The 9,553-nt window shown below is 48.1% G+C and overlaps 1 protein-coding gene and 1 pseudogene across 3 annotated transcripts in view; one reads left to right on the top strand and one right to left on the bottom strand.

Annotated features, from left to right (window-relative positions):
- Positions 1 to 541: 541 nt before the first annotated feature.
- LOC113190299 (U6 spliceosomal RNA) lies at positions 542 to 641 on the top strand (annotated as a pseudogene).
- A 6,938-nt stretch (positions 642 to 7,579) lies between these two features.
- Positions 7,580 to 9,553, bottom strand: part of Ogdh (oxoglutarate dehydrogenase) — a 77,527-nt gene continuing 75,553 nt past the window's right edge. For all 3 annotated transcript variants that reach the window (XM_026399484.2, XM_026399482.2, XM_026399483.2), the window contains exons 21-23: positions 9,236 to 9,399; positions 8,856 to 9,010; positions 7,580 to 8,747 (exon numbers count right to left, since the gene is read on the bottom strand). In XM_026399484.2, the coding sequence (XP_026255269.1) occupies positions 8,627 to 8,747; positions 8,856 to 9,010; positions 9,236 to 9,399 (440 nt within the window). In that variant the 3' untranslated portion in view covers positions 7,580 to 8,626. The remainder of the gene's footprint in view (positions 8,748 to 8,855; positions 9,011 to 9,235; positions 9,400 to 9,553) is intronic.

The raw sequence follows: 9,553 nt of genomic DNA, 5'->3' as shown, positions 1-9,553 counted from the left end.
TTGAGACTGGCCTCAATCTTGCAATCCTTCAGCTTTAGTCTTCTGAGTAGCTGGGACTACAAGGGTGTATGCCATGGCACATAGTTCCAACTGATTTTTGACAAAGGTACTAAAGCAATTCAAGGAGGAATGATGACTTTTTCATCAAATGGCCCTGGAGCAGATGGGTATCCATGGTTTAAAAAAAAAAAAGAACTTTGACTTAAACCTCACTTCTTACACAAAAATTAACTCAAAATGAGTCACAATGGACTGGGGATATAGCTCAGTTTGCAGAGTGCTTGCCTCGCATGCCTAAGACCCTGGGTGCAATCTCCAGCACCACAAAAAAACAAACAAAATAAAATGAGTCACAAACTTAGTGTAAAATCAAAATTATATATTTTTTTAATAAAAATACAGGAGAAAATGTTTGGACCCTCAGGTTGTATGAAGACTTTTTAGACTTGATGCTAAAAGTACAATTCATAAGAGAAAATATCAATAAATTTGACTTTATCAAAAGTAATAACTTTTGCTCTGTTAAGAGGATGAAAAGTGGTCGCTTTCACAGCAAACATACTAAAACTGGGACAATACAGAGATTAGCATGACTCTAGTGCAAGGATGACATACAAATTCATGAAGCATTCTCTCTCTCTCTCTCTCTCTCTCTCTCTCTCTCTATATATATATATATATATATATATATATATATATATATATATATATATATATATATGCATGGAGGGTATTGGGAATTGAACTCAGGGACACTTGACCACAAGCCACATTCCCAGCCCTATTTTGTATTTTATTTAGAACAGGGTCTCACTGAGTTACTTGGTGCTGTTCCTGAGGCTGGCTTTGAACTCACTATTCTCCTGTCTGAGCCTCCTGAGTGGCTAGAATTACAGGTTTGCACCATGGTGCTCAGCAGCATTCTACATTTATATATATATATACACATACATACATACATACAGTAGGATAAAAAGACAAACTACAAACCGGGAGAAGACATTTGAAAAAAAAAAAAAACCTCATTCAATCATGGTTGGTTGGTTGGTTTTTTTCTTTGCAGACAGAGTTTTGATGTTACCCAAGCTGAACTCGAATTCCTGATCCTCCTATCTCACCTTCCCAGTGTAGCTGGGATTCCAGGTATGCACATGGTTTCTTAAAAAGGTTACTGTGCTATGGAATCTGGAACCACATCACTGCACATTTTGTACTGTTATATCAACAGTCATGTCCTGTCTTGCATTTTAAATGGATCTATACATACATAATATCACATATTGGTTATTTAGAAGATTGATTTACTGAGTTATAGAAATCTGAAGTTTCAGTATGTTACACAAAAATTACACAATATCATCACTAAACTAATAAGAAATGTTTTTAAATATAAAGAAACCACTAAGATGGTGGCTTGATGCAAGTTTTACAAAATTCTCATTTTCTTACAAAAGTTTGAATATTATTTGTAACAAATACTGTTTGTTTTCCTTAAGGTGGCAGCCTCACTTCTTTGATTTTAGATTAAATGTTGGTCACACTCCCTGGGAGTACATAACCAATTTGTACTTTGGTTGTCCTTTCAGTACACAATGACAGCTGTGAGGTGGCTCTGCTCAGGACTGCAGGAATACCTTTCTGAGGCAAAATTTGGGCTTTGGTGCCTGGCACGTCCTCGTTCCCTTTTGTCACATGGAACACTGGAAGGATGTGTACCTAATAATAAAATTAATAATTGTATTGCTCTGTCAAGGACTTTCTGAAGTGAAGCTAGAAGGGGTTAATGGATTTAAATTAGGCTCTGTGAGGGCATCTTGGGGCAGGACATGATGGGGATGCTTCAGTTTGGTGTCCTGGGCCAGCGATTCCACTGGCACTCTTGCCTTTTCAGTATTAGTGCAAAGGTCCACACGGACAAGAAGCAAAAGTCTATTTTGAAAATCAACTTGATTTTGTTGACCCCTGAACAAGCCACAGGGATTTCCAAGTATTTTCAAGTCACCCTTTGAGAGCCAGTACCTACTCTGGGCCTTTTCTTTACGGTCACCAAATAGGAGAGGCCATCCCTAACCCCCACTGAACACAACCCAGCCAGACCCATGGGAATATTTAGGCCCCCCAGAGAACAAGTGGGCTAATGGGCACCATGGCCAGCCTATCCAGCCGTGGTCTTTGTATTTTTCTCATCATCTGGATGATGGAGTTTTTTTTTTCTCATCTTCCCTGGACCCTGCCACTCTTTGTCCCTCATGGCCTGTCAATTAACTGACCCCAGCACCCCCAGGCAAGCCCCATTCTACAGGGCCTATGTGTAATATTTAATAAGCTTTAGTCCTGGGTCTGTCTTTCCTGGTTTCGTGAAGAGAAACCGGTCATGCCCATGTCCAGCGGGAGCCCACACATCTCCCAGGATAGCACTGGATGCTGCTTCTAATCTACTTTCTTTGGAAGTCATTCTCACTGTCCCCCCTCCCTCCCTTCTACCCTTTGATTGAACTCAGAGGCGCTCAACCACTGAGCCACATCCCCAGCCGTTTTTTGTATTTTGTTTAAAAACAGAGTCTTGCTGAGTTGCTTAGGGCCTCCCCAAGTTGTTGAGGCTGGCTTTGAACTTGCAATCCTCCTGCCTCAGACTCCTGAGATGCTGGGATCATAGGCATGCACCACCGCATCTGGCTTTTCTTCTCCATTTCCAGGGCTATGCACAATTGCTGCCGGCAGTAACATGATCCAAATGTGAACTTTGCCCATGTGTTCCATCCTGAGTCCCCTAACTGTCCCCCTGTCTGATGACATATGGCACCTGTATATCTGCTCATGGCTTCTGGCCTAGAGTGCTCCTCATATTCCTCGCCCGCTGCATGGAAATATCTGAAAACCCTCCTTAGGTTAACCCAAGTCACCTGGGCTGAGTCATTGACTACGACCCCCATCCTAACTAACCTGCCTGTGCTGCAGTCAGTGTGGGCCTTCCTGGGAGGCTAGGCCATACCTACCCAACAGGTGCACACATAGGTATAGATGTGTGTTGCCTGCCTGGACTCCCTGTGAGGTTTCCAAAGGCAAGGATGTTACTTACTCTCTCTACTTGGTACATCCTCCATTGCCTAACATCTGCCAGCACCCTTGTCAAGACGACCACCAGTTACCTTTGCTAATCAGTGTGTAACTGTTCATTAATTGAAATGCAACATCTCAATCCTAAATCCTGGCTGGGCCATCCTAAGGGGCTTTAAAACAAAGGAAGGAGCAACATTGTCATCCTGCTGTAGAGTCAAAAATGAGCAGAGGGGACCACAGGATGATAGAGGAAAGAAAACCCTTAAGGGTGGCCAAGAATTGGGCTCCAGAAAAGTGAGCACTGCGTTCATACTCTGGGAGTGTCTGTGGGGAATTGGAAGTGACCAGCCTCTGGGTGATGGAGTTTGGAGGAAAGGTTCTTAAAACATCCAAAATGAACGTGATTTTTTGAGTCCCAAGAGTAGGTGTCTGGCTCCCTGGTCCTAGAGCATGTCAGGCCTCCCTTTGTTCATGTCTCCCAACACTTATTTCTGTACCCAGCATGTAGCAAGGAGGCAGCTTAGTGAAAGTATACTGGATGAGGTGTTGGGAGGATGCTGAGGGAGCCCATCCAGCTTAGGGAAATCTAAGCAGAACCTGGTTTGCTGTGATCCTGCATCTTGGAAGAAGCACAGGACAACTTGCAAATGTGAGGCCAGAGCCCTCTGCCCCTCTTGCACACACTCCTGGAGCCTCTGCTTTTGTTTCACCCTTGTTAACGGGAAACTCAATAAACAAGCAGTTTCCCTTTATCCTGGAGGCTTGAGGGAGTCCCTGACACATGCTAGGCACACTGCTTATTTGGGAAGACACCAGCCAAGCCAGAGATGGGAGGGAGCAGACTCTGCAGAAAGGGGAAGGGAGGGACCCAGGCTCAGGATGTAAAGAGGCCGGGACATAGTACCAGCTCCTCTCCAGAAATGCAGGATACTGGGCAGCATGGTACCCTGTGAGAAGGGAGGAGTGAGGGGAAGGAGGGTTCCTTTTGTGATCCACTGGTGGGGAGGTGAGCTGCTGGCATTCTACAAGGGACATAGGATCTAATTGGACTCCATATGGCCCTGGAGAGACCAGCAGAAGAGGGGCACTTCTAGGCCACTGGTCTGGCTAACAAGTAGATGAAATCTGGGGGTGGGTGGTACCTGTTCCTGTACTTTTCCTTTTTCCCACTGTCTTACCAGTCCCCGGAGCACATGCCTGGCTCTGATCTGACATCTCAAAGCCTCCCTGATATTCCTTCTTGCTTTTCTGCCACCCCCGTGATCTGCCTTTTGGTTTCTTGCAGCAGGGCGAGTCAGTCTTCTTGCCGCTTGTTTCCCCTGCACCTGGCTCTACCTACTCATTTCCAACACCTTGGGTGCAGGTGGCATCTGATCCCTCAGACCTCAGGGCTTTTGAATTCATAAGATGTTCACAGGGCTCCCTCTTTACCTTCCTACTTTGTTCCTTAGTTGCTGACTCCAGAATTAAGAAAAATCTTGTCCCTTGATCCATAACCCAGACCTTTCATTGAACTGAAATGCTTAAACCCTGTCCTTAAGGCCAAGAGTCAGCACTTGGGACATTAGAGGTGCCCAAAGAAAATGAGGTAAAGGGCCAGCAAGAAGGGAACAGCCCCAATTGCTGGTGCTTCCCTCAGCAGAACTATTCCTACCAAGGTGGTTTCCTAGATGGACAGGGCAGAGGTCAGGGCAGGGCAGGAACTCCACTGGGCTGAGGAGCCCTAAGGACAGTCCTGGCCCAGTGGAGCTCCAGCTCTGGGATGTGAGGGTTGGCAAGGAGATGGTTTCTGTAGGTCCCAAGCCTGACAAGCTCCTGACCCAAGTGGACAGGGTAAGAACATTGGCCAGGGGTTTGGACTTACCTGGGCATTTGGGGAACCTCAGTGGTTCCCATGGCTACCTGACGCCAAGGCTGTGGCCCTGAGCCCATAGGCTAGGGTGGCAGGGGAACATGAAGAGGTGTTTGAGGAGGGTGAGGCCATAGGGCTTCAGGTAAAGCAACCCCTGCAGATGTGCTGGAGAGGATACCTCATTTGTGGAAGCCTCTGGTAATTTGTTTTGGGGATGAAGTAAAACAGGTATGATAGTGTGAACACTGGATCTTGCAAAAAGGATACTTGTGTGGAAAATCGCTGGTGGGAAGATCACAGAATCCCATTTTTAGGTAGCAGGAGTCAAACTCAGGGGCATGTGGTCACTGAGCCACATCCTCAGTCCTGTTTTGTATTTTATTGAGAGACAGGGTCTCACTGAGTTGCTTAGGGCCTAGCTTTTGCTGAGGCTGGCTTTGAACTAGAGATCCTCCTGTCTCAGCCTGCTGAGCCACTGGGATTACAGGAGTGCACCACTGTGCCCGGCAATCATCTATCGTCTTTGTTCAGTTCAATCCTGATTGAATTCTATTTCAATGAGGAACTTACTATCACCAAAGTTAGTACTACTAAGGAGTACTGAATATTCATTGCAATTGACTGTTTTCACTAAAGGAAAGGAAATTAGGGTGCTAGGCCTCCCAGTCAACTTCGTGGTGCCAGCATCCTTCTTCCTCAACAGTGTACAAACTGGGACATGGTAAAGCCTAAGCTATCACTTGGCTGCCCCCAGGCAACTAGGGCTTGGACCACACTTGAATTCATGGAACAAATGGTGCTCTTCTTCAGCAAGGTGCTAGCTCATCTAACAGGTGTTACACAATTGGGTACTACAAGATCTCTGGCCTGGTTCTGAAGCCCCCGTTCTCACGGAGCAAGCTGATAACCTCACTGACTTGTATCTGGTCCACGTATTAAGGGCCTTTGAATCCAGAAAAGAAAAAGGAAGTCATATCAGGTCTGGACTCTGGTCCTAACAGTGACACAGGTAGGGCAGGTTTTTAGCATCCTTGTCTGCCCTACCCCACTGGAAACAATTGAGGAGCCTTGAGAACACCTCAGAGACTGAGATGAGGCCTCCCTATACTTTCAGTTCAAGCAAAGGTTGGGTGCAGGTAAGTGGGCATCAAGTCCAGGCAGTGTGTCTGTGCTTCAGCCCCTCACACATAACACCCCTCAATGCCTACCCTCACCCTATCTTTTGCTGCCCCAAGGTCTTGCCCTGTGTCATTACTGTTCTCTTCATAGCACACTTGCACACACAAAAGCCAATACCAGCCCGCTAGTCTCATCTAACATGCAGAATGCTTCCAAGACTACATGGAATTTCTTCCTTCTAACAACTGTTCTTTTCCCATTTGGGGGAAGAGGACAATTGAAAAATGAAGCAGAGGACTTGGGGTGTAGCTCTGTGGTAGAGTGCTTGCTTAAAATATGCACCCTGTTTGGTCCAGAATGGCAAAAAAGTGAAGCAGAACAAAATCAACTGGGAACCACCTGATTGGTAATGTTGAGTACTCTGTTCAGCAGTAAAATCCATTAGCAATGGCATCTGACTGTATGGCCTGACTGTCCCCGGTCTTTCCGGAGCTCTTACCAAGTTCTCTTCTTGCGTATCCAGGGCTGCAGACCCACATGTAGAGAACTCATTGAGATTCCCCTGCTTACTCCAGTAATTCCAATTGGAAGGGCCTGTGGTCAGTGATCTAAGGGTCACCACACTGAGCTGCTTCAGTAATCAACCTGAGCCCCTTTCTGAGAAATGTTCTCAGGCCCTCAGAATCAGTCTAGGCTCTGTTCATGTGATGTCTTACATCCCTGCCAGCCTGAAAGGTGAGCCCCACCATGGCTGTGGCAACTGCCTTAGGCCCAACACCCAGACAGAGGATGGAGTCTGGTGAATGTCATGATCCTCTGTAGGACTCAGGCCAGAAATCTTCCCAGGCCCAGGGCAGCTTATGTACATCTGATCCACCCTTGCCTGTGGACCATGTCAGATACAGGGAGTGTATGATGACCACAGTCAGATGCAAAGGAGTACCCTGACCTTTGTAGCTCTGCAGATAGGGCAGCTGTTCCCATACCAGGAACCTGTTTTTCCTGGTACAGTTGCCAGTCATGCTGTGATTGCAAGATCCTTGAGTCACACTGCAAGAGGACAACAGGAGAAATAAGATTCTGAAGAGGTGACAGGGTAAGGGTCAGGGCAGGTACTACCCAGCTGGGTCCAGGACCCCATGGCAGGCCAGGGCTTGGCTTGCTTGGTACGGGCTGGAGACTGGGTTCTTTACCAGGCGGAACCCTGAATTTGAGTTGGTATGAGATCTCACCTCCAGGTAGGAAGAGCTTCTTGGCTAATAATTGTCAATAAGATAAGCCTACCAGGCATACTGGCTGAAACAGATGCCCAGAGCACTTTTTGTTTAGGTGGACCCAAGGAAGAGAAGGCTCAAAGAGGCTGCAATTATCTACACCTTACTCATGTGAGGGGTTGTACAGGGCCACTGGTGCACTGTGAAGCAGAGCAGGTGGTGGCTGGCACTCCCCATCCATTAAGGAGGGGCTGCTACCCAGGCAGGTTAAGAGAGGCTTGGCTGAGCCTGTTCCCTGGGGAGAAGTTGGAGCACACAGAACAGCAGCAAATAGTCCATGGATAACTTAGTTTATGGGTCAAGCCAATACAATGCAAAGTTATTATTTCTTTTTTAACCAAAATAAATAAATCAGATCTGTCCCTGTGAAGGTCAAAGTAAGGAACAAAGGGCAGCTGGCCCCTTGGCCCACCCAGCCCTCATCCATCCCTCTCTCCTGCCTCTGACCTGCTTTGGCACAGAAAAGAAAAGGATGCATTGAAAGTCTCCATTGTGTTTAAGGGAAAGAGCAGAAAGAAAAGTGGAGTGGTTGGGGTGGGGGGTCTGAGAAAGAAGTTGGGGTCAGCAAGACCAATAGCTACAGCCAGTCAGTGCCCTGACTGTGGGACCCAAGAGGGCTACTGGCCCTACAGGGAGTCTGTGGGCTCCAGGGGCTGCCTGGCCCCAGACAGCATGGGTGGGGCATGACCCCATGCACAGCCCAGAACCCTTGAAGGGAAAGGCAGCCGAGATGGTCACTGCAAAATTGAACCTAACCCCACTGTGCCAGGTCAGGTCAGGTCAAGGGCTCCCCCACTTCCCTGTTATCCTCATCTCACCCCACGGCTGAGGCCTACCATGCCAGCTATGATTCCTCTGGGGCTTAATATATTAGGCCAGGCCCCAGTAAGCAAAGCAACTCCTAGTTCCAGTGCAGGATCTTGCCTTGTTGGGTGACAAAGACTCCAGCACCCTGGGAAGTCACCTGAGGTCCTGCTTCTGCTTGGGAGATATGGTGGGGAGGGGCTTGATTAGAGCTGACCCTTCCCAAGACCATCCTGTGGGGCTCCCTTTCCTTCTCCTGTTCCCCCTGCCTCCATGAAAGCTGCTCAGCTTGAGAAGTCTGCACAGGCTGGACAGCATCTGGAATGGGGGAGGGTCAGCAAAGCACTCAAGGGGGACAACAGTCTAATTCCTATGAGAGCAGGGCTGGGTGGTGGTGTGTGGCACAGCGAGAGGGGCAGAGGTGTGGGCAGCGCTGAGGCACTATTCTTTAGTTGAGAAGCAATGGGCATCATGGATGTGTGGGGGGGGTCTGTGGCCCAAGTAACCCCTGGAGCGTCTAAGAGAATTTTTTGAAGGCGTCCAGATCAAAGGCTGTGTCCAGGAAGCGCTGCAGCTCAGTCAGATGGGTTTTCTTGTTGCCAGTAGCTGGAGCAGCTGCTGGATCCCGGCCAGCATACCTGAGAAGGAGGTAAGGCAGTGGTCATAGTGGGTACTTTTCCCTCTCCAGCATATTCCCATACTGCCCATCAGCCTGAGGGAAGGTCCTATAGGCCCTTCCTGCTCACCAGACAGGCTTGGCGCGGTCGATGGTGGTCCGAAGTCTTGGCTTCACATAGTCGTAGTAGCCTTGGTTCTTGTGTTCTTCCTGGCACCAGGCCAGCTCAGCGTTAGGGTACTTCTGCACCTCCTTCAGCAGGAGGTCGAAGGGGAATGGTGACAGCTGGGAGAGAGCAAGGTCAGATCAGATCAAGAAAGGGATGTTCACAGGGCATGCAGGGTCAGGAGGGAGGCTTGAGGTTCAGAAAGGGCAGTCATTGTTCTAGGTGAGAAAGGTCAAGCACTAAGGATTCCCAACTTCAGTAAATAATATTCTACAAAGGCACCAGATCCCTGATAGTCCAGAGGGCGGATAATAGCACTCAGATGCCGTGTCTCCTGCCCTTACCTGTTCAATCCTTGTAATGGCCACCTGCTCTGCCATGTCCCTTGCCTTGCGCTCTCGGGTGAGGTCATAGTACACCTTGCCAGTGCAGAAGAGAAGCCTCTTGACTTTGTCTGGGGCCTGAGCTGCAGGGCCATCTTCCGGGATCACCCGCTGAAAGTGGGTTCCTATAAGACAATTCCCATGGACAGGGAATTACTGCTGTGGGTGAAGGGAGGATCCATGAGATAGGGCTATGCTCATGATGCCCCAGATGGTTTCTGAGAGTTTGAGGTGCTTCCATTTCACCAGCCTCTGATGCCTGGATCTGCTCAGACCATA

The sequence above is a fragment of the Urocitellus parryii genome, chromosome 3 (genome assembly GCF_045843805.1).
Source record: "Urocitellus parryii isolate mUroPar1 chromosome 3, mUroPar1.hap1, whole genome shotgun sequence".
Lineage (NCBI taxonomy): Eukaryota > Metazoa > Chordata > Mammalia > Rodentia > Sciuridae > Urocitellus > Urocitellus parryii.
Note: the sequence above shows the minus strand (reverse complement) of the source record. Positions and strands in the feature narration are given on the sequence as shown.